At 40.9% G+C, this 25,053-nt stretch overlaps 1 protein-coding gene and 1 long non-coding RNA gene across 3 annotated transcripts; one reads left to right on the top strand and one right to left on the bottom strand.

Moving 5' to 3' along the window:
• Positions 1–17,768: 17,768 nt before the first annotated feature.
• LOC145055132 (Protein phosphatase 2C family protein) lies at positions 17,769–20,146 on the bottom strand. 2 transcript variants are annotated; one of them, XM_079003424.1, is made up of 5 exons: positions 19,824–20,146; positions 19,571–19,649; positions 18,971–19,297; positions 18,199–18,812; positions 17,769–18,126 (listed from the first exon to the last, which is right to left on the bottom strand). In XM_079003424.1, exons 3-5 carry the CDS (start codon positions 19,269–19,271, stop codon positions 17,890–17,892), a joined length of 1,152 nt encoding a protein of 383 aa, XP_078859550.1. In that variant the 5' UTR covers positions 19,272–19,297; positions 19,571–19,649; positions 19,824–20,146; the 3' UTR covers positions 17,769–17,889. The 2 variants fall into 2 exon arrangements, with proteins under 2 accessions (XP_078859550.1, XP_078859549.1); XM_079003423.1 differs by lacking the exon at positions 19,571–19,649.
• A 2,459-nt stretch (positions 20,147–22,605) lies between these two features.
• LOC145051937 (uncharacterized) lies at positions 22,606–23,829 on the top strand. Its single transcript, XR_013683875.1, has 4 exons — positions 22,606–22,742; positions 23,189–23,240; positions 23,343–23,445; positions 23,537–23,829. It is a non-coding gene; the product is annotated as an uncharacterized LOC145051937 (long non-coding RNA).
• The last annotated feature ends 1,224 nt before the right edge of the window (positions 23,830–25,053 follow it).

Genomic DNA, 25,053 nt, shown 5'->3' with positions numbered 1-25,053 from the left:
ATGCAAACATATCATCATATACTGTTAGACGTATCTGGGGTGTCTGACTACCCTTCGGTCCTAACAACCGAACTCGACTACTATCACATACAACGTATCATGCTAGCATATAACATATCAGGTAGTAGTAAACCTAGATGATATCACAAAGACAATCATCTCCCATACGTCTCCTACTGGTGGGTCGGCGTTGTGGCCTTATACCCACCGCTACTGGAAGGTAACTCACCTCGAAGTAGCTGCTGATCTGATCGGGAACTGACTGCCTGCTGCTGCTCCGGAAATCCTCCGGCTGCAATTCCCACAATATACCCAATCAAACACTGCGCACTGACCTTTGGGTAAAAAGACCATTTTACCCCTGACCATGCCCTAAGTCAAAGTCAGAGTCAACTTTCAGTTGACCCGACTCGCCGAGTTGGCTTTCCAACTCGCCGAGTCCCTATCCAAACGACTGCCCTAAATCCCGATCCTACCCGTCGAGTTAGGCGACGACTCGACGGGTTTACCTTCTTAACCAATATTCAAGTCCTTCATCCTACTCGCCGAGTTGTATGAACAACTCGTCGAGTTCGTCTTCATCCGATGAACACTGATGCTAAGACTCGCCGAGTTATATGAACAACTCGTCGAGTCCATCTTCATCCGAAGAACACTTATGCTGAGACTCGCCGAGTTGTATGAACAACTCGCCGAGTCTGTTCTTGATCTAAGGAGATTGCCTTGAACTCGCCGAGTCAGGGCATTGACTCGCCGAGTACCTCCATAGATGAGTTAAGCTTCCGACTCACTGAGTCACACCCCGTGACTCACTGCTCACTCGACACTACGAAAAGGGGACAAACTCGGAGACTCGCGAACAGACTCGCCGAGTCATATGAACGACTCGCCGAGTCGTTGCCATGCATCCACTAAATACACAGATTTGCTCGATTCCAGTCCATGCCATTCACAGATCTGGACTTCTAGGACACGAATCACACGTAAAGTTTCCAACTTTACGTGTGGATATTCACCAATAAGGATTTTAGGGCTCAAAATGTCTCAAAAGGGTAGATCTAGGGCTAACAAGCAACATGGGGCCATAAAGCTAACAGATCTGAGCTCCTGGAGCTCAATCTTGCCTAGATCCAGAGGCCAAACATCTTATTACGACATACAATGCACATACAAGCTTGGGGATTTGACCAAGAAGGACCCAAATGAAGTTTTAAGCATAGAATCAAGGGGAAAACGGGTTATACCTCAAAGGAACTGCTGGAAGAACACAAATAATGCCTGGATGGCTTCCCTTCTTCTGGATCTACTTCCTTCCTCCTTCCAAACCTTCAAAAACACACACACACACTAACCTCAAACTCTCAAAGAATAGCTTAGAACGAGAGATACAGGGCTTTAAGGGTCAATGGGGGCCGGCATGGGGCTGATAAGTCCTTTAAATAGGGTGCAAACCCCTGAAACTTAGGGTTTCATCCAACAACTATGACTCGCCGAGTCCAGGATATGGACTCGTCGATTCGCCAACTTAAATGTGTCCTGGGTCCCGCATCCACTCGACAAGTCGGACCTATGACTCGCCGAGTCCAAGGCTAAAAGAAAGGAAATACTCAGATAACATTTACGTACCAGGAACCGGGTGCTACAAATCTCCCCCACTTATTTTAGACTTCGTCCTCGAAGTCTGCTGCTCGATCCTGAAACAGCTCGGGATAATGCTCCACCATCTCGTCCACCGGCTCCCAAGTCCATTCCGAACCCTTGCGGTGCTGCCATTGCACCTTCACTAGCTCCACCTTCTTGTTCCTCAAATCCTTTGACTTCCTATCGAGGATTGCGACTGGGCGCTCAATATAATTCAGGTTGTCATCAACCTGAATATCCTCCAAAGGTACTACTGCAGAATCGTCCACTAGGCACTTTCGCAACTGAGAAACATGGAAAGTGCTGTGGATCTGGCTAAGCTCGGCTGGCAGATCCAGCCTATACGCTACCTTGCCCACCCGGGCTACGACCCTGAACGGTCCGATGAATCGCGGGCCCAACTTGCCCCGCTTCCTGAATCGAATGATGCCTTTCCACGGCGACACCTTCAGGAGAACCATATCCCCGACCTGGAACTCCAAATCGGATCGACGCTTGTCGGCATAACTTTTCTGCCGACTCTGAGCAGTCTGAAGCCTGCTCCGGACCTGCTGGATCCTCTCGGTCGTCTTGAGCACCACTTCGGTGCTCCTCATGACCCTCTGGCCAACTTCACCCCAGCATATCGGGGTCCTACACCTCCGCCCGTACAACATCTCAAAGGGAGGGCGGTCGATACTCGTGTGATAGCTGTTGTTGTAGGAGAACTCGGCCAGGGGAAGATAGGTATCCCAGCTACCACCGAAATCTAGCACGCACGCCCGCAGCATATCCTCCAGAGTCTGGATGGTCCGCTCGCTCTGCCCATCCGTCTGTGGGTGGAAGGCAGTGCTAAAATGCAGACGAGTGCCCAACTCGTCATGGAATCTCTTCCAAAACCTGGAAGTAAAACGCACATCCCTGTCCGAGATCACCGATACTGGCACCCCATGCCGTGCCACAATCTCTCTGATATAGATGTCGGCCAATTTCTCGGCCGATATGCTCTCCTGAATCGGAATAAAGTGAGCACTCTTGGTCAATCTATCCACGATGACCCAAATCGAATCCACTCCACGTGCGGTCCTGGGAAGCTTCGTGATAAAATCCATCGTGATATCTTCCCATTTCCACAGTGGAATATCCAACGGCTGCATCTTGCCATGCGGTCTCTGATGTTCGGCCTTGACCTTCCTGCAGGTCAAACATCGCTCGACATACCATGCCACATCCCGCTTCATGCAGGGCCACCAATAGTCTAGACGAAGATCCCTATACATCTTCGTCGCCCCGGGATGAATAGAGAATCGGGACTTGTGCGCCTCCTCCATCAAAATCTGGCGCACGCCTCCGTGATACGGCACCCACACCCTACGGTGTAGTGTTAAAAGTCCTCGGCTATCATAATCAAAGGAGGAAACCTGACCCACCACTCGCTCTCTCTTCCGATGCTCCTCCTTGATAGCCTCCTGTTGAGCCTCCCGAATCTGCTCCAACAGGGGAGTCACCACGGTCATCCTCATGCAAACGTCCCTGATCGGCGCCGCCTTGCGGCTAAGCGCATCGGCCACCACATTGGCTTTCCCCGGGTGGTAAAGGATCTCACAATCATAATCCTTCACCACGTCCAACCATCGACGCTGCCTCATGTTCAGATTCGGCTGATCCATGAGGTACCTCAAACTCTTGTGGTCCGTGTAGATGGTACATCGAACCCCGTAGAGGTGATGCCGCCAAATCTTGAGGGCAAAGACCACCGCCCCCAACTCCAAATCATGCGTCGGATAGTTCGCCTCGTGAGGCTTGAGCTGCCTCGAAGCGTAGGCAATGACATGCCCCATCTGCATCAGTACCGCGCCCAACCCAGAAATGGACGCATCACAATAAACCACAAAATCCTCTACGCCCTTTGGCAGGGCTAAGATCGGCGTCTCACACAATCTCTGTCTCAGCGTCTCAAATGCAGCCCGCTGCTCGGGCCCCCACCGAAAGACCACGGCTTTCTTCGTCGGCCGTGTCAGGGGCACGGCTATCTTGGAGAAATCCTGGATAAATCTCCAATAGTAGCCTGCCAATCCCAGGAAACTCCGAATCTCAGATGGAGACTTCGGAACCTCCCACCTCATCACGGCCTCGACCTTGTCCGGATCGACCAGAATCCCGTTCTGGTTGACGAGGTGTCCTAGAAATTGCACCTCGCGCAACCAAAACTCACACTTGGAGAACTTGGCATACAAGCTCTCCCTCCTCAGGGTCTCTAACACCTCTCTCAGATGTTCCTCATGTTCCTCCCGAGTCTTGGAATAAACCAAGATGTCATCGATAAAGACTATCACAGACCGATCCAGCATCGGTCTGCATATGCGGTTCATGAGGTCCATGAACGCGGCAGGAGCATTGGTGAGCCCAAACGGCATCACCACAAACTCATAATGGCCATAGCGTGTCCGAAACGCGGTCTTCTGCATATCCTCCTCCCTGACCCTCAACTGATGATAACTCGAACGCAAATCGATCTTGGAAAACCAAGACGCTCCCTGAAGCTGGTCAAAGAGGTCATCAATCCTCGGAAGCGGGTAACGGTTCTTCACTGTTACCTTGTTCAGCTCCCGATAATCTATACACATCCGATGCGACCCGTCCTTCTTCTTCACAAACAGAATCGGGGCTCCCCAGGGCGAACTGCTCGGACGAATAAATCCCTTGTCTAGCAGCTCCTGCAGCTGCGTAGACAACTCCTGCATCTCGGGAGGAGCCAACCGATACGGTGCCTTGGCTATCGGAGCCGCACCAGGAACAAGGTCAATCCTGAACTCCACCTGTCGCTCCGGAGGTATCCCAGGAAGCTCCTCTGGGAAAACATCTGCAAAGTCTCGGACCACCGGAACCTCGCTCACTGTCGACTTACCCGCCTCCCGGGTATCCATCACATACGCGACATATCCTGCGCATCCCTGCTGAAGGTAGCGCCTAGCCCTCGCTGCTGAACATACAGCGGGTCCACACTGGGGCCTCTCTCTATGAATCACTAACTCTCCCCCACTTGGGGTCCTGACCCGCACTAGCTGCTGCGCGCAATCTATCACAGCCCCATTAGGGCTCAGCCAATCCATGCCTATAATCACCTTGTTCCCACGCAACGGTATGGGAACCAAATCTACCAAATAGCGCTCCCCGAACAAACGCAACACGCAATCTCGAAATACCATCGATGCTCGCACCGATCGATCATCAGCAATCTCCACCTCCAAAGGGCAATCTAACTCGCCTGATGGCTCATGAAACTTCCTGCTAAGCGCAAGGGAAACGAATGATCGAGACGCACCTGAATCAAATAACACCTGAACTGGGAGGCCGTTCACATGGAACGATCCTAATGCATACGTATACATACAGAGCACATATCAATAACATAACATTATAAAAATAAGATAGAGGGAAAGAATCATACCCGTCACCACATCGGGTGCGGCGCGTGCCTCCTCGGTAGTCAGCTGAAATGCTCGACTCCTCACCACTGGAGCCTCTGACTTGCCCTGCCGGCCATCCGTGATCCGCAGGGTCGCTGGAGCTGGCGCCTTCACCGGCGCTGAAACTATCAACTGGGGGCAATTGGCCTTCTTGTGGCCCCTCTGGTTGCAGTGAAAACACAGCAACTCTGATGTCTGAATAACTGCTGCCGGAGCAGTGCAATCCCTGCCGATATGCCCGGACTTGCCGCACTTGTAGCAGCCTGATGATCCCATCCTGCACGCCCCCTCGTGCGGCCTGCCGCATTTCCTGCAGCGGCTCGGTCCTGACTGGCCTTTCGGCCTACCATCTGATCCCTTGGGCTTCTTCCCCGAAGTCCCTCCTGCCTGTCCCTCCTCCAATTTCCGTTTCCGGATGTGCTCTAAATCTATCTCCCTCTCCCTCGCCCTGGCAATCATAGAGTCCAAGGTAGGGCAAGCCGAAAAGCTAACATGCTCCCGGATGTCAGCTCGTAGCATATCATGGTAGCGAGTCCTCCTCATGTCCTCGTAACCGGCATACTGGGGCACCAACAAAGCCCTCTCCCGGAACTTGGCGGTGATCTCCGCCACAGTCTCCGTCGTTTGTCTCATGTCAAGAAACTCCCTGGCCAGCTGCTGAAGCTCGACCGCCGGCGCAAACTCTGCCCTGAACCTGGTCACAAAGTCCGACCAGGTCATAGCCTCGATAGCTGAGGCTCCCAACGAGTCACCCACTGACTCCCACCAATCCCGGGCTCGGTCCCGTAAACATCCTGCTGCATACCTCACCTTCGACCCCTCGGGGCAGAAGCTAGTCAACTGGGCAGACTCGATGTCTGCAATCCATCGCCTGGCAGCAATGGGGTCTTTCACCCCATGGAAATCCGGCGCACCACTGCCCCTGAAGTCCTTAAAGGACAGTGTGCGAGATCCCGACTGGCCAGATGCCATGTCGCTCCTGAACGCCCTGAGGCGATCCTCCATCAACTCGATGATCCCTTCCTTGATCGACCCGAAGATAATGGGAGTCGACTCAAGGATACCCCTGGTAATCTCTGACGCGATGAACTCGCGTAGTCCCTCATCAACCGGCTCGGAAACTGATCCCGAACCTGACCCCTCTCCTGAACCGCCATCTACCGGCCTCGATCGAAGTACCACCATTCTACAATACATCACAACAATCATTAGTGATACTGATACTCCCTGAGGGATCACATCTACTTACAAGTTCCCTGGTATTATCTTGGCCATCCTTGGTTCGGGTACGGATCCTCTGCTTTCAGTAGTACGGGCCCATACTACCTTCCACATCTATCCGTACCTTCTTCAAGGAATGCCTCGACTCCACCAGATCCCTTTCACTACTGCTGATTACTGCTATACTCATCCTAGGCTTGCCCTAGGGAAATCTCTAGTTCCACTCTAACCAGTCCTCAGCTGCTGCAGGCCTCCTTGTAATGCCAGTTAGCCATTACCCGAATACCATCACATGTGACGAGGCTCAGATAATCCTTCGAGTATCGGACTCGTCCCTACAACGGTTGGACTCAAACAAGAGCTGCGCAGTAGGATCAAATCCGGCACTCTAAGATTATTCAACCCTGATCACATGTGACGTGACGCATTCACCTAATGGCTAACTCCCATTATTCAGAGTCCCACGAAGCACGAAGCAAGCAACATTCAGATAAGGGTAACAATCTCAATTAACTTTATCCACTTTCAGGAACTGAGCTAGCATAAAGTGTTAAGCTCATACTACCAGGCATAACCTAATCAGGCTATCCTACTTACTATCTACTCAATAACTAGCATGCAAGTTCTCATACAACTGAACCACATTAAGCAGGCACATAAGGCATCACTCCTAGATCCTTAGTCCTATTCTAGCATGTTGTTCTACAAAAACTGATAAACATAACATAAAATTATATGGGTACTTTGGGGATATTTACTTGAGCTCGGCCGGTCGCGCACATCACACACTTCGTTCTTTCTCAAAACTTTTTTTTTCTCAATTTTAGAAAACATCTTTCCTTTAGAAAATCTTTTAATCCCTCGATTTGAGTTCAGACACTCCCGAGGGTGTGTCCGAATCCCTCAAATCAGGGCTCTGATACCAACTTGTAACGACCACCTAATTTTCATGACCAAAAATTTCGTTTTAAAAACATTACTTTAGAAAATATTAAAAACTAAAAACAATGTATGATCAAATCATAACACAAGTGAACCATGTCTAAAAGCCAATTCATACATTCAATCAAAATATCAGAGTACAAATCCCAGTGAAGCTCATAAATGCGGAAACCGGAGAGTGTGTGTGTGACATGCTGCTACCGCGCTGGCTCCTTTCCCCTAGCTGAGGAGGTACCTGAAACCAAAACTGAAGATTGTAAGCACAAAGATTAGTGAGTTCCCCCGTCGTACCACATACCATACAAACACGTAACATACATACTGCCAGGCTATTCTGGGGTGCCTGACTACCCGGTACGGCCGTTCTGGGGTGTCGTCCTACCCGTGTCAAGCCATTCTGGGGTGCTGACTACCCATGTCAAGCCATTCTGGGGTGCTGACTACCCATCGGTCCTAACAACCGACCACAGGGACTGGTCCCCTCATACTACCTCTATCGCATATAACATAACAAGCCAGCATGCAAACATATCATCATATACTGTCAGACGTATCTGGGGTGTCTGACTACCCTTCGGTCCTAACAACCGAACTCGACTACTATCACATACAACGTAATAGCATATAACATATCAGGTAGTAGTAAACCTAGATGATATCACAAAGACAATCATCTACCATACGTCTCCTACTGGTGGGTCGGCGTTGTGGCCTTAGACCCACCGCTACTGGAAGGTAACTCACCTCGAAGTAGCTGCTGATCTGATCGGGAACTGACTGCCTGCTGCTGCTGCTGCTGCTCCGGAAATCCTCCGGCTGCAATTCCCACAATATATCCAATCAAACAGTGCGCACTGACCTTTGGGTAAAAAGACCATTTTACCCTTGACCATGCCCTAAGTCAAAGTCAGAGTCAACTTTCAGTTGACCCGACTCGCCGAGTTGGCTTTCCAACTCGCCGAGTCCCTATCCAAACGACTGCCCTGAATCCCGATCCTACCCGTCGAGTTAGGCGACGACTCGACGGGTTTACCTTCTTAACCAATATTCAAGTCCTTCATCCTACTCGCCGAGTTGTATGAACAACTCGTCGAGTTCGTCTTCATCCGATGAACACTGATGCTAAGACTCGCCGAGTTGTATGAACAACTCGTCGAGTCCATCTTCATCCGAAGAACACTTATGGTGAGACTCGCCGAGTTGTATGAACAACTCGCCGAGTCTGTTCTTGATCTAAGGAGATTGCCTTGAACTCGCCGAGTCAGGGCATTGACTCGCCGAGTACCTCCATAGATGAGTTAAGCTTCCGACTCACTGAGTCACACCCTGTGACTCACTGCTCACTCGACACTACGAAAAGGGGACAAACTCGGAGACTCGCGAACAGACTCGCTGAGTCATATGAACGACTCGCCGAGTCGTTGCCATGCATCCACTAAATACACAGATTTGCTCGATTCCAGTCCATGCCATTCACAGATTTGGACTTCTAGGACACGAATCACACGTAAAGTTTCCAACTTTACGTGTGGATATTCACCAATAAGGATTTTAGGGCTCAAAATGTCTCAAAAGGGTAGATCTAGGGCTAACAAGCAACATGGGGCCATAAAGCTAACAGATCTGAGCTCTTGGAGCTCAATCTTGCCTAGATCCAGAGGCCAAACATCTTATTACGACATACAATGCACATACAAGCTTGGGGATTTGACCAAGAAGGACCCAAATGAAGTTTTAAGCATAGAATCAAGGGGAAAACGGGTTATACCTCAAAGGAACTGCTGGAAGAACACAAATAATGCCTGGATGGCTTCCCTTCTTCTGGATCTACTTCCTTCCTCCTTCCAAACCTTCAAAAACACACACACACACTAACCTCAAACTCTCAAAGAATAGCTTAGAACGAGAGATACAGGGCTTTAAGGGTCAATGGGGGCTGGCTTGGGGCTGATAAGTCCTTTAAATAGGGTGCAAACCCCTGAAACTTAGGGTTTCATCCAACAGCTATGACTCGCCGAGTCGCCAACTTAAACGTGTCCTGGGTCCCGCATCCACTCGGCGAGTCGGACCTATGACTCGCCGAGTCCAAGGCTAAAAGAAAGGAAATACTCAGATAACATTTACGTACCAGGAACCGGGTGCTACAATATCAAAATCATATTTGTTTGTATATTTATGTATAATCATGCTTTAACGGACTTAGGACTATGGTTAAATACCGTAACTCCTGTTCCTTGTTTGGTTGTTGTGACAACCGAAATGTTATTCCGTTACATAATCCCGTTTTCGCTAACGGAATTCGTCGCTTTATAAATAAAAATCCCGTAATATTTGGAGTCGTCAATAAATAAATATCTATTTATTTATTTATATTTTATGTCATTATTATTTTAGTATAAGCAAATATAACTTGTTAAATGCTAATCCCGTTTAACAAAATAAAGTTATATTACTTTTCAACCACTTCACCCGGGTAAAAAGTTTTAACCCCGTTAAACTTTAGCATCGGGTAGTCGTGTATCGGGTGCAATACCCGAGGCATATATAAAGGAAGTGAATACCACTTTGCATCCTTTTTACCACCCACACACTCTCTCTCACTACTTTCTCTCTCTAGACCCGATTTCGACTCCAAAACCACGATTTCCGGCTTCCAAACGTAAGATATTCCTCCCTAACTTGTTATAAACATACATCATTGTATTTATAGCACAAAAATCATATGATTGAGGGGTAAACAAGGAGTTTACGGCCTAAGAAGCTCCTTAGGCCGTAAACACCCCAAAACATGGCCAAAGTCCCATTTTTCTTTCCTTTAGGTTTGTATACTAATTAAGGAAACTACCTAAGAGGGTTTGGACATCAAAACACAAGTTTTTAGAGCCTAAAAGAGGGTTTACGGCCCAAGCATATGCTTAGGCCGTAAACACCCATTTTCCATGTGAAAGTGCCTCAAAAACTCCTCCAAGGCATGTTAGAATTAAGATATGATTTAAGGAAATGCTTAGGGCCATTAAACAACACATTTTGAGGGATAACATAGAGTTTACGGCCCAAGCATAAGCTAGGACCGTAAACTCCCCCAAACAACACCAAATGGAGGTTTAAACCCCCTAAATTGCCCTAGACCTTCACTAGAAAAATTAAGGGAGTTATTTAAGGGCCTTAGCATCCATTCTAGGGAGTGAACAAGAGTTCACGGCCAAGCCTAGGGGATTACGGCCGTAAAATCCCAAGGAGTGGCCTTTGGGCCGTAAACTCCAAGGGAGTAAACTCTTGGACTCCCCCGTAACCCCTTTTTGGCCTTGTACAATCCCCGAGAACCACCTCTAAGCCCTAAGACCCCGAATCAATGCTAGAATGTTTAAATGTATTAATAAAAAGCATAAAATGACTAATTTCTTGTAAAACACATATTCCACATGTTAATAGGGTCTTAAAAGGTGTACAAGTCCTTATTTGGTACCAAACGCTCAACCGACACTTTCACCCGATTTACTCGGTTTCAGGTGAGTTCATACCCCTGTAATGAACCTTTTAAATGTTTTTATATGTTTTAGGGGGGGGGGATACAAGTCAAATATACATGTTCATGAAGATTAATCACATGTGATTCACTACTCGTAGTTCAAATCACATGTGATTTATCACTATGCATTATAAAAGAACTTTGCATTTTCGAAACTACTTTGGATAAATAAACTATTTTCTAAATGTTTTCTTTGGACAAGATTTTTATTAAATAAATTTTCTTATAAAAGGTAACCACACTAATATATTTATATAAGTAAGACCTGAAGGACTTAGGACCGATAGCTCGCCTTATTTCCTGTTCTTGTTTGATTGTGGACTTAGGGTAGTTGTTATCCGTCCGACTGTTGTTGATTTCTTAGTTATATATCATGTATATTGGTGTTGGAAGCAAGCGTTTTCATTTCATTCGATGCCTATACTACTTAATTGCCAAGAACCATACACACTAAGTTAACTATAATAGGTATAGTTAAGGCCACTACTACTCGTTACTGCTACTACTTTACATACTATTACGAGACGATACACGAATAGGAGAACACACTACGAGCTATATAAAAGACTACTACACTATAATACTAGAGAAAGCACTAATCAGGAAGATAATACACTAACTCACTACAAGATACTCTACTCGCTACATACTATGCCCAGGGTTTTTCGATAGGAAGACGACGCTACATGTATAGATCTATACGGGGCAGACACTATTACATCCCGACTGTTAACTTCAGTCCGAGCCGTGTAAGCCCAGGGATGACACTATTTCACTACACTGTGCATGACCGGGAAGGTCATGGGGTCCTCTATTACTCACACTATCAGTCGCATACAAGGAATACACTATATCCACACTAAAATACTAAAACTAAAGTATAAGTTAACATCCCGAAGTAAATAAGTATCTATTACTAATGGGAGTTTGCATCACTATTACTGACGTCAGGCATAACCTTTTCTTATTTACACTACGTATTGGTAAATTACTAATATACTCTTTCAATAAACAGTTTTCATCAATGAAACTTACTTGCAACTTGAAGATTTTCACTCATGATGTATTTACTGGAAAATATAGGATTTTCTAGGGCTTTTCTACTACTTTCAAACTGTAAATCACAGCTTTACACACTATATGTTCTAATGCATTTTATACAAAAACTCACACTAAACTCTTATGAACTCACCGGCTTTATGCTGATACTCGTTTTCAAAATAACTTGTATCCTCAGGTCAAAAATAGACAGGTACAGGTGCAACATTTTGGAGAAGGTGGGGCATACAAGATCCATCTCTTATTTTTGTATTACTTTTGGTGTCTGTTGAAACTTTACAGAACACACTTGTAATTAAACTCACTATGTAATGTAATGGTTGTATGTTTCTTGTTTTACTATTATGCAATTGTGATGATACTGTACATGATGTCCTCCACCCCGAAACGTATTCCGCCGTTATCGGTTTTGGGGTGTGACAGTTGTGGGCTTAGGGTAGGATCACTAGTCCGACTGTCGACTAAATCATAATTATACATGCTAAATATATACATGAATATTAAATCTCATTTTCAAAGACATACTTAACTCAGTTGCATATGTTGGGCAATTGAGTCTTTTCTCCGAATCATTTACAGTTCAAACAAAACGTACCAGTAAACTATAATAGGTATAGTTTAGAGAATCAATTCATACTATTTTCTAGATCAGAGAAACAATACATGAATCAATACCTTCATACTACTACATTTCATTACAAAGTATACTATTCATTTACAAGAACAAGAAGGAATTTACATACTATACGTGAACAAGTTAACTAGAATGTGAAATACTATTTCACGGCACGACAATATTCTTGCTAAGTCATGTTTTGTAACCAGAGTCTCCTGGAGGGAAAGCCTGAGTTTGTGTATAGATCTATACGGACTGACCATCCCATACCTTGTTGCTAGCTACAGTGGGACCTGCAGGTCTACGGGTGACAAATGTCATATCATTTTCGATGCCTGAAGAACGCCGTGCTTTATACTCATCAATCAAGCATGGTTATAACCTTAATCACATTAAAACCTTAATTAACCAACTCGGTTACAAGGCAGTTAATTCATCAGCAATGTATTTTAAACAATACTACTATGAATCTTCATTTTCCATTTCATACATACAATGATAATCTCACATGAGCAATGCATACTATTTTTCTAGTAAATATGGTTTACAAATATGGAAAACATACGTTTTATACTATTTCAAGTACAAACATACATTTTACACTTTTTCAAGAGAACAAAACATACAAACAATTTGGTCTTGGGGTAGAAGACTACTTTTCATTTATGCAGAAAATATAGGATTTTCTGGGAAGTACACTAACATTTACATGAAGCAAATACAAACATTTTGACACTAAAAACTTATGAACTCACCAACTTAAATGTTGATACTCTCTTTCAAAATAACTTGTATTCTCAAGGAACCAGTAGACAGGTACACTGGCACAAGTTTTGGAGAAGACGGAGCATGTTCAGACTCCTCTTCTATTTTTGCTTTACATTTTTTGGTGTCATACAACTATACAAAGAACACACATGTATTAACTATTTTATTAATGCAATGGATGTTGTTTTTTTTTTACTATTGTGCATTGTTATGATACTATACATGACGTCCTCCGCCCCCGAATGTTTCTGCCATCTCGGTTTGGGGGATGTGACACCTTGTTTGGTCGTGGTCTTAGGTTAGAAGCTTTATTTGACAATCTATGTGATTCTATCTATGTATAACTTGCATGCATAAGGCAACCTGCAGTGTTGATTTAGGTTTCGGGTTCTACGAGGATCGAGAGAACCTAGAACAGTCTAGGATATGTGTATGTGATGTGTTCTGTGGTTCATGTTTTATCTGTGGTTGGGTGAATTAGAGGTATTAGGTATTCCCTTAGGGGAGGGTACAAGTAGGTGTGGAAGGTAGTATTGGGCCCGTACTCTTGAAAGCACAGGACCTGTACCCAAAACAAGGACAGACCTAGAAGCTATAAGGAGTTCGGTGGGGAGGAATCCCTTCAAACTTCCTTATCGATTGATTTTTTAGGTTGTATTTTCAGTTGAGGATAGTGATACTGCACGATGAAGTTCAGGTTCAAGATTGGGTTCAGGCTCTGGTGTAGAGCCGATGGATGAGAGGTTGCGCGAGCTTATCGCAAATGAGGTTACACGCGGCATCCTTGACGTTGCCCCAGTGATTTTCGATCTATCAAAGAGGGGATCATGGAGATTATGGAGGACCGGACCAGGTCTTTTCGAACCGAGATCGCTTCAGGTCAGATTGGGGCTCGAACTCTCTCATTCTGGGAGTTCAAGGCGTGTGGAGTACCTGAGTACTTTAGGGTTAAGGACCCCATCGCTAGTTGCCGCTAGATTGCAGACATGGAGAATGCTCAGTGCATGAGCTTTTGCCCTGAGGCGACAAAGGTGGGATTCACATCCTGTATGCTGAGGGATTGGGCGCGAGATTGGTGGGAGGAGGTTACCCGTAAAGTTGGGTCGGAAAGCGTGACGGTGATAACATGGGAGGAGTTTGCGTGGAGGTTTGATCGTGAGTTTGCACCGGCCATTGAGGTGCAACAGTTGGTGAGGAAGTTCCAGGACCTTCACCAGACTACGGAGTTTGTGGCGGATATTACCGCCAAATTCAGAGATAGGGCACTACTAGTCCCGCAGTACGCTGCGGATGAGGAGATGAGGAAGACAAGATATCATGCGGTTTTGATGGATGATATCTGGGAGTTTGTGAGCTTCTCGGGGTACAAGACCCTGAATGACATGATTGAGAATGCCCGTAAGCGGGAAATTGAGTTGGAGCTCTGAACAAAGCGGAAACCGGAGCAGGTTCAGAAAACATTGGGTCAGGCTAAAAAGCCTAAGACCACCGATCCTCCCAGCAGAGGTCATCATGGACGGGGTCGTTGTGCCAAGTGCGGAAAGCCGCAATGTGGAGCCTGTCGGGTAGCAGGCTTGGTATGTTATGGTTGATGCCAGCCGGGCCACATGAGCATGGAGTGCCCCAAGAAGGGCTTGATTTATTTCCACTGCAACCAGACCGACCATAAGAAGGCTGATTGTTCGAGATTGTCTGGTGGGGTAGTGGTGGAGCCTGCGTCAGCCGCCTTGAGGATTACTGATGGCCGCCAGGGCAAGGCGGAGGCTCCTGCTGTGAAGAGTAGCGTGTTCCAGTTGACCAGTGATGAGGCCCGTGCAACACCGGATGTCATTATTGGTATGTGACTTATCTTTTTCTTTTAATGCTTTCTTGTTATGCTTATGTTGTTATGATTTTGTTTAGGGACCTTTTTGGTCAATGGATTGTCGGCTCATGTTCTTTTTGATTCGGGGGCTACCCGATCATTTGTATCTCTTGCGCCCAGCAAGAAGTTTCGAGATGCTCCGGGGACTTTGGATTCCCCTCTTGAGGTGGAGATTGCAGATGACCGTACTGTGAGTGCTGCGAGAGTATTTCAGAGGAGTATTCTGAACATGTTCGATGAGAGGTTTCCCATCCACTTTGGTGTCAATTCCTTTGAGGGGATTGAAAGTAATCATCGGGATGGATTGGTTGGGACCTAATAGAGCCATGATCGATTGTGAGCACCAGTTGGTGAGGGTTTGAACACCAAGTAAGGAGAACTGGTCATTCATGGTGAGGGAGCCTCGCATGGGCCAACTCTCTGTTCAACTGCGAGGGCTAAGAGGCTTCTTTAGCAGGGTTGTTCTAGGTTTCTAGCTTTTGTTTCGGATTCGAGGGTGGAGACCACGACAGAGTTTGGGAGACTTTGATTTTGGAAAAAATGTTTTGACAACTATTATTTATAAACAATTTATGAATTGGGTTGATTTTAAAAGTTTAAATTTCTTGTGATTTTTATGGTTGTTACAAGTTTTGGGTTCGGTTCGATTTTAGCTAGGGGTGAGCAAATGGAATGGAAAGAAACAAATTGATCTGATATGAAAATTGAAATTAAACCAGAACTGAGTACACAATTTGGCTTGGTTTCACATTTTTATTTTACAAGTTCTCGGTTCGGTTCGATTCCGTGACCACGTCACCCCTAATTTCAAGTGTATTATAAAAAGAGAGCTTGGAAGTCGAAGGAGAATTTGAAATGTAGAAGATATTAGTAAGTGTAAATATTATCATCAAGTTCAAGTGTTAAAGCCTTATTTTTCTTCACTACATACATTACTTTAAAGTTTTAAGTTCCCAACAATGGTGAACCACCTTCTAAATCTACTAATCTTGAATTGTTGGTGAAACACAACGGTTTAATGTGTTTAATGTAGATGTCAATAATATATGTCTAAGTAATAGAAGATAATCTATCAATTTGGTCAAATTTGAAGTTATAGAGCTTTGATGAACATATTTAGCCCGAACAATGGTGGATCATCCTTTGATCAATATGAATTTAAAACTGACTATGAATTTATATTTCGAATATGATTGGGAGTTAGATTTTAGTGTTCTAAGTTCAAATCTCAAAAAAGAATCAAATATAATGGTTATTACTAATGATTTTTAAGTTTTAAATTATTGATGATGTTAATTACATAATTTAATCATGTATTACTCTAACTAGAAATCTTAATATGGATATAAATAAGTGTTGGAATAATTTTTTAAACCATATGCTTCTATCTAGATCATTAGAATCTGTTTTGGAAATGGTTAGATCAAAATAGAAAGTATTTTTGAAAATTTTGGTCATAATGAGTTGATTGGGACCATTCACACGACTATATGCTTTCCATGACCAAAATCACATGACACATGTTTCCCTTTTTCATAAAATGGGTATATGATCTTGTCAAATATTGGTCCCAGTGTCGCTTGTAAGTTTTCCTTGCTTCCTTAAGGACATGTTATGTTGGTTTATGTGTGTAAATGAGTATAAGTTTACGTGTTCGATAATCCTTATTATACTTAGGGGAGTCGAATAGAAGGCTATGTATATTTTTGAGGTGAGTACATTAACCGGTGTCACTTGGATGTTTTCCTTGCTTCCTCTGAAAACTATATGTATAATGTGTTTTATTCATATCAAACAAATATTTTAAAGAAGTATCTTGAAGTTGGGACGCCTTTTATATATATATATATATATATATATATATATATATATATATATATATATATATATATATATATATATATATATATATATATATATATATATATATATATATATATATATATATATATTGAGTTCCAAATCATGTGCATCCATTATTTGATGAGTTTTGAGTTTTGTGTGGTTGGGACACTTTTCAAGAACTTGGATATACAATTTTTGAAGCCTTGAAGCTTCAAATGACATTCTAAAATGCATTCACGTGTGTTAGGCCTTGCAAAAGCCTCACATGATTCATGTGTGGTGATTAACATATACCCTAGTGGTTTTTTAAGTTTTGAAATGGAAACTTGTATACGTGAATGTGTTGTGTGCTATTTCATGAGTAGGTTTCAATTAACCACCTTTCTATATGAGAGAGCTTCGAGAGTCCTTTTAGAGTGAAGACTAGGTGTTTTGGAAAACTTATTTCATTTCATACATTGCATATTATTATGTACATTGTTTACTTTTTTGAAGTTTCATAAGATTTGCGGTTAATAAATTACACTTTTATTCATCGCAATGTTTTACCTATTATAAAATTTTTTTAACTTTTTTGATGTTTTTTTTATATTACCTATGTTGTCCAACCATATGATTTACTCACTAGGTTTTATCATTATGTTCATCTTAGGTCATTATGTTTGAAATAGTGTAATACACTTTACCCAATGGCCTCTTGAGATAAATGTGATACCCTCGTATATTTTCAACAGCTTATTTATGATTAGATTCAATGCTTGTGGGACCTTATCCACAACCTTTTAGTAAATACATCATTCATATTTCATATTCATTAATTCATACAAACGAGAATTTTGAAAAATACGTGGGATTTTAGTATTATTATTATTATTATTATTATTCATGCAAAAACAATAGAGTTAACATCTGCCAAAAAAAAAAGATTAAAAGTACACAAAACCGAGTATCTTTTTCATCCCAAAGCCCTAAAACCAGAAGGTGAAGTCGAGTCATTAAACCCACGCATCGATAACTCATCGATTTCCATATTCATCTTTTGTTGATCGATAAAAACAACCACCACCGTTATATCATCATGAATCGCACGTCTACACCCTTTCTCCATCTTCTTCACTTCATCGTACCTCTTCTTCCCTGCTTTCCGACCAGCTTCCACCATTGCTGACTTCACTAGCCTTCTCGCAATACCCTAAACACATAATACAAATGAATCAGTAATTTCTCTTTTCACTCAATAGAGAAAAAGTCAACAAGGTCTTACTTGTCGAGGATTATTATGAACAATCTCCACAACTTGTTGATTTGTCATGTGTTCCCATAATCCATCCGATGCAAACACAACAAACTTGTCCTCCGGTTTTAACTCTCGGGTATGCATCGACGGCCCGCTTCTCAAAACGGGTCGCCGGATCGGTTCGCGAAGATGGAACCGCGGGAACGATGGGTCGAGGGCAAATTCGGGTTTTTTCAGATACGCGTCACCTATCGTTCTCGAAACCTGAATGATGCCTTTGATACGCCAGACGCCTTGTTTCATAACGACGATATGAGGGTCGTCTGGATGATCAGATTTAAGTTCTTGTCTGATTTCATCCATGGAAGCGTTATGATCTTCAGTGATTTGTTCAGCTATAATTTTATTTGATTTGCGTTTATTTAAACGGCCGATCACAGCTCTAGAATCGCCCATGTTAGCAACGTACAATGTGCCTTGAGATATAAGCCCAGCTAAACAACAAGATCCAACAGCAGCCATTAATGGCTTTATCCCACATGTTCTTCTCACCAGAGAGAGAAACCCCTCTTCAGTAGCAGAAACAGCGTCTTTAAGGCTTTTTGACGATGTTAAATTTAATCCGTTTTCTTGTGTAAGACCTATTAGATTAACATATATTTTTTGAATTAAATTTAGGTAGAATCTGTGAAGCACAGAGTATGAGGTTTTATCGAGATTTATGTGATGAAAAGTAGAAAGTAGTTAAGTGAAAGTGAAAAGGGGGAAAAGTGGAAAAAGAAGATTGGAGAAGACTCACGGATGAGATGAGGGAAAAGGTGATCACAGATGTAGCGTGAAGCTTCTGGGCCACCATGGCCATCGTAGACGCCAATGAAGGTGGCGTTTTGACCTATCTCTACCTGACTTTGATCTTCTAAAACCTCATTGGCTTGAACAACTGCGAATGAGAATTCACCGAATGCGTGTTTTTCAAGCTCTTTAGACCATAACAGAGGATCATTCTCATCATCACCCAAGCTATCATCCTTGTTCGTACGGGCATATAGACTTAAAGGTAACCAGAATGCTGATGCTAACTTCCCCACCCAAGAAAACATCCTTCATTTCCCTCTTAATCACCACTCTGTAAAAACAATTTCAATGAAAAACAAGGGGGAAACGACAACACTGTTTAGATAATAACTACACCAAGTCATAATCCAGATCAATCTAGAGAGTTAGCACGGAAATTGTGTACAAATTAAGGGTTGTCTTTTGATCAATTACAAACATCACAAGAAATCTCAACCCACAATTCATGATTACTGAAGAATCTGGTAATTTCAATGGCCAATTCAATGAAACAGTGAAAACCCTAAAAAAATTGTTGGTGACAAAAACTGAGAAGGGAAATTACCTGCAAAATTAACATTTTAGACTGTGTATACATCACTAAGAGTAATGCGTAAGTTTGTATTCCACGAAGCTCGTCAACACTACCAGATTATATAAATTCCTCGAGTAAATTAAGCGGAACTAAAGATGAATATACAAAAGATACTCATCGATGCAGATGAATTACATTAAATTGATAAATTCGAACATAAATTGATCAATGCAGTTTGTGTGTGTATGTGTGTGCTTGTACGCGAGGGATGTGAAAAACTTACAGAGGGAGAGTGTATGAAGCAGTTGAGTCTGCTTCAAGCAATTTCTTGATTCTGTTACTGTTTCGTGGAAAATTAACGTAGATTTCCTAACCAAAGAGTATAATTCACCACAGAGGCGAACACAGAGACGAAAATCTGAGTTCGCCGGCTAATTGTGTAACCGTTAACGAAAACAAAACAGGGAGAGAATTGATCATGTGCGTGAGTGAGTGTTTGCTGAGAAATATGAAGGCAGGTAGAACTGGTGGTGTTTTTTTTGAGAGTGACGGTGGATGGCGCCGGTGGCACGGCGGCGGCGACAGGAGGAGTGAGGAAGGAAGCGTCTCTGGTGGGTGAGGCAGTGACAGAGTTTTAAAGGATCCTTTACATACACTAAGGCCCCTCATGTATAAATGAATTGCTAACTTCAGCCCTTTTAGTTTTACAATTAAATTATATTTTCAAATAGAAAAAATAAATTAAGCATAATTCCCATTTTAATCTGTCATAAGGTCAATCCAGGGGAAATAACTTGGGAAAATTGGACGATTTGAATTCACATGTATGATTTTGTATATTTGAATTAATTTAGATTCATTGAATTATTATTTAATTATTAAAAAAAAAACTCAAAACGGTTCAAATAAATCAAATATAATTATTTGTTTATGTATTTAACTTTTTTATTTTTAAAATATATCTAGTTATTTATTATTTATTGATATTATTTTAAATTAGATTAGAAGTCATAAAAAGCTATAATTAGTATGTATTTTAATTTACAAGTAAGACATTAACTTTTATTTCTTTTATAAGTTTACCAAAATGGAATTAAATGAATAATTTGTGGATTTAAACTTAACAAATTTAGATCTTAAAAGTTAAAATTATATATTTTGGAATGTATTCAATCTTCATAACTGATAGTAAAAAATCAAAGCGAACTATAATTTGATTGGAGCAAATCAAATTGTCCATTCATTCAAATTTTATTTAACAACTCTTAGGATCTAGGGAGTTTTTCATTTCCAACTCATTCAACCTATGTCATATCAGATTATCAGTTTCACACCAATTTTTCTCTCTATTCTCTCATCCATCTTTATTATGGGAATAAATTGTAAAATTATATGCAACGTACTATAGTATTCATATTTGGAGGTTAGATGTTGCTTGTGGGCATATGCCTTAATGTGATGTTTCCTTTTAGTTAATAGACTTAATGCGACATAACTATTCTTTGACAAATATATACTCCATGATAACGTTTTTTCTTAGTTTAAAAAGAAAGATCACGATGTTTCCTATATTAATTAAATGATAACTTTTTTTTTTTAGTTTAGCTCTCACTTATATTCTCCTTCGGTTTTACCAAATATGTCATCATTGTCTCATATAGTTATAAACTTTATTCATCCATATAACAATTTATCTAGATTTATCCAAACAACGTTTAATGGGAAAAACGGACCTTAATGTTGATAGCCGATAGCGGCATATGCCATATACTAAAGGATGCTTTTGCTTTTGTAAGGATATTTTGGGAATTTTTGATATATTCATTAGACGATATCAAGAATTACCAAAACATCCTTACAAAAAAATGCACTTCATACTTAGAATCTAGGTGGAGGGCTTCACATGCAACGTTGAGGAAAGTCAAGGGGTGTAATGAGGTGGATGGATGTTCCTTTCCAATATTTTTGGAGGAGCAAAACTCAAGTGATCCGTGAACTGACTTATACTATAAGGATGCTTTTGGTTGACCAAACCCTATCCGATCCATGGTAAACTTACATTTATACCCATTGAATAAAATATATCATATTTTTATACAACTAACAATAATGAAACTTCATGTCATGTGCAATTGACCTATAACTTCATAAGTTCAACATATATGACTATAATTTAATTCTTTTTAACAAATATCATGATCATATACTTTTAATATGCGACTGATTTTCCCTAGTTACCAATTTTGGCACGTTACTATTGTGTTCTATCGATTATTCATTCAAAAATTTGTGCCTTTTTTTATCTTAACAGGAGTAACTAGATTGAGCCTTTAGAGACGCATAGAGTTTAACTAGTCTGTTTGGTCATCCGTGTGTGCATCATAGTGATGATATAGTGGGAATGCGGGATGATACTTTTCATGACAAACTTTTGACATTTGGTTGATTTTTATAATTGTTAGTTCAAGTCTATTGTTTCCATCAACAAGTTTCACACATAAATCAAAACTTTCAAAATATGACTTGCTTGTGCTGAAAGAAGTTATCTTGAGTTAAATGGAAGAAGGTTCTTGTGCCGAAATTAACAAGTTAGGAAGGTTAGGTATTGGTAGTCTCTTTTCTATTCTTGCTAAAAATGAAGTGGCGGTTTTTTTAATGAGCCAGGATCTCTTTGGCCTAAATTGTTTCGGTCAATTCTATGAGATGGTATGTGATAGCATCATAGTTTCTATATTAACGTTTATTATAGTTTTAGAGTTAGAATAGATTCCATATTATAATATATATATATATATATATATATATATATATATATATATATATATATATATATATATATAGAGAGAGAGAGAGAGAGAGAGAAGTAGGTTAAGGTATTATAACTAATTATTGTGTGATTGTATGCATAATTGTGGGTCAATCATTTCAAAAACCTAGATAGCGATAAAATTGTGATTTTACCTATTAATTAGTTTTGGTAATTTAATAATTAAATTATTATTTCCTTTAATTTAGGAAAATTAATTTAAAACCCTACCGTAGACTTCGACCTTTAAACTGCAACCGGTTTTGGTGGGTGCGGCTTCAACAGAGAACAACGAGAGGGAAGAGACGAAAGGTGAAGTTGTGATCGAGGAACTGTACTAATCTAGAGAAGGAGAGGTCAATCTAGAGGTGTTTGGCTTGTAGTTGCGGTTCCAAGGTAATGGTTCTCCTCATTCATTCTCCTTTTTTTTGTTTGGTCCTCGTCTTCAAGTCACCATCACTGCCGGCTGCCATGGCCGTCGGCCATTACTGCCATCGTCGACTACTTGTCACCTTGTTGTGGTGGCAGTGGGTGTGTCTCGGAGGCATAGTCGTCGACTCTCACGGCCGATTGTTCCGGATTGAGTCACGACCTTCTGAATTAGGGTAAGATGCTTAAGCATCTATGTCAAACCCTAAAATCATCACCCAGAAATATGTTTGTCTTAACTTTGCCCGTGATCGGCCTGATCTCATGAGGTATATAACATTGTTCTTCATTGGGTTTCTAATTTACGATGCTTCTAAGCTGAAGCACACCACCTGTTTGACAATAATCCTCTATGAAACTTCTCCACCTCTTGAATGATAATATCGTTTTCAAATTTCTCCATTACTTATCAGGAGACAATTGGGATCAGGTTGAGTTGAAAAAGGGAGATTGGTTATGTAAAAGGTATACTAAATGTTGTAATATGTTTCAACGTTACTATTTGCATTCAGAGGTATATCTTGATTTATAATTTTTCCTGCCAAACAAAACTTTGATCAATTGCAGATGGACCTCTAGTGAGTTATGCAGATGGAGTTTATGATACATGACTTAATCGATACATCACTATTAGATGATGGTGAGGGATGAGGCGTAGATATACTGTTAGGTCGATCATTTAACCCTATGATTATTGCTTGAAATTGTCATGGAAAGAAGATTAAGCAATAACAATGAGTGGTTGTATTTCTCATTTGCAGGTACACATGAAATCAAGAACAAGAATGTTCTTGTTTTCTTGGCTGGGAACGAAACGATAGATATCAAAGTAAAACAGGGTAGATATGAAACATACAACATTCTACTGGAATGGAATCTTGAATTCCGATTATGTCAGAATAGAATCTTGAAGATGAACATTGTATGGGATGAAGATGAACAATGACCACCAATCTTCCAAAAAGAATGGATTATTCCAGCAGAATAATATACAATATAATGAAAAAAAAATGTAATAATATATTCTGGTATAATGATTTATATATTGTATTTCTTTGTTAATAATAAGTGTAACATTCTCATAGAATAGTATATAAATGTTTTTCTTTTCTAAGAATGTAATGAATTTTTTTTAAATTGTATCCAAAATTTTGTTATTCTTCAAGAAGTTCATTAAATCAAAATATATATTATGTCAGAATATGTATTCTTGTATGGTTCAATCATATTTGTTATTTTTCAATATATTGATAAACATATTCCGTTAGGATGTTACGAATTAGGAGAATTATCATCCATACAATCGGATTTTTAAAATATGCAATTTCCCTTAAAATATGCAATTTTCCTTAAAATATGCAAATTTCCTTTATTAAAACCTATACCAATTGACTAAAATACCCTTCTAGTTAGAATAGATGGTAATTTTGAATTATATTAAATTCAATAATATGTAATAATCACTTACTTAAAATAAGTTAAATTGATTGGCCCACATTTATGCATATAATAACACAATAATTACTTTGAATAGAATAACTTAAGCATATATATATATATATATATATATATATATATATATATATATATATATATAAGGTGAGGTTTAATAGAGAACCATAATTAACCAAGGAACTAATCTTTTTTTCAACTTTTAGAATGTACTTTTTATCAAAAAAAAAAAAAAAAAAAAAAAAAAAAAAAAAAAAAAAAAAAAAAAAACTGAAAATACAGAAATTCATAACTTTTTATTCTTTTTCCAATGATATCAAATTCGGAAAAAAAAATCGTCGAATTCACAATGTGAATCTAAATTCACATGGTAAATCCAAAAATATATTTAACATTCACAATGTTATGCTATGAATTTAGATATTTTTAATTTTTTTTCGATAAAAAATAAACTGTAGAACTTGAAAAAAAAATTGGTTCCTTAGAAAACCAATAATTGTGGTTATCTATTGAACTTTTCTCTCTCTCTCTCTCTCTCTCTCTCTCTCTCTCTCTATATATATATATATATATATATATATATATATATATATATATATATATATATATATATATATATATATATATATATATATATATATATATATATCAGTGCTGTAAATATTGACTTAGGCGGCCGTTTAGGCGATACGTGGTCTGCAACTAATTACGATTAGGGTGTTTAACGGAAATCGGTCAATATCGGTCAAACTAAGGCTAGATAGTTCTCAGCACTACTTGGCGTTCCAAGGCTGAAATATTTTAAAATTTTAAAATTTTCAAATAT

The sequence above is a fragment of the Lactuca serriola genome, chromosome 5 (genome assembly GCF_051521515.1).
Source record: "Lactuca serriola cultivar US96UC23 chromosome 5, Lser_US96UC23_V15, whole genome shotgun sequence".
NCBI classification, from domain to species: domain Eukaryota; kingdom Viridiplantae; phylum Streptophyta; class Magnoliopsida; order Asterales; family Asteraceae; genus Lactuca; species Lactuca serriola.
The sequence above is the reverse complement of the archived record's forward strand: the minus strand, read 5'-3'. Positions and strand labels throughout refer to the sequence as shown.

Excerpts from the sequence above, each read along its gene's own strand:
- LOC145055132 (XM_079003424.1), bottom strand. The coding sequence starts at position 19,271 with ATGTTTTCTTGGGTGGGGAAGTTAGCATCAGCATTCTGGTTACCTTTA. Across the intron at positions 18,813-18,970 it reads CCTTTTCCCTCATCTCATCC|GTCTTACACAAGAAAACGGA; the intron begins GTGAGTCTTCTC and ends TTAATCTAATAG. Across the intron at positions 18,127-18,198 it reads TTCATAATAATCCTCGACAA|GGTATTGCGAGAAGGCTAGT; the intron begins GTAAGACCTTGT and ends TTATGTGTTTAG.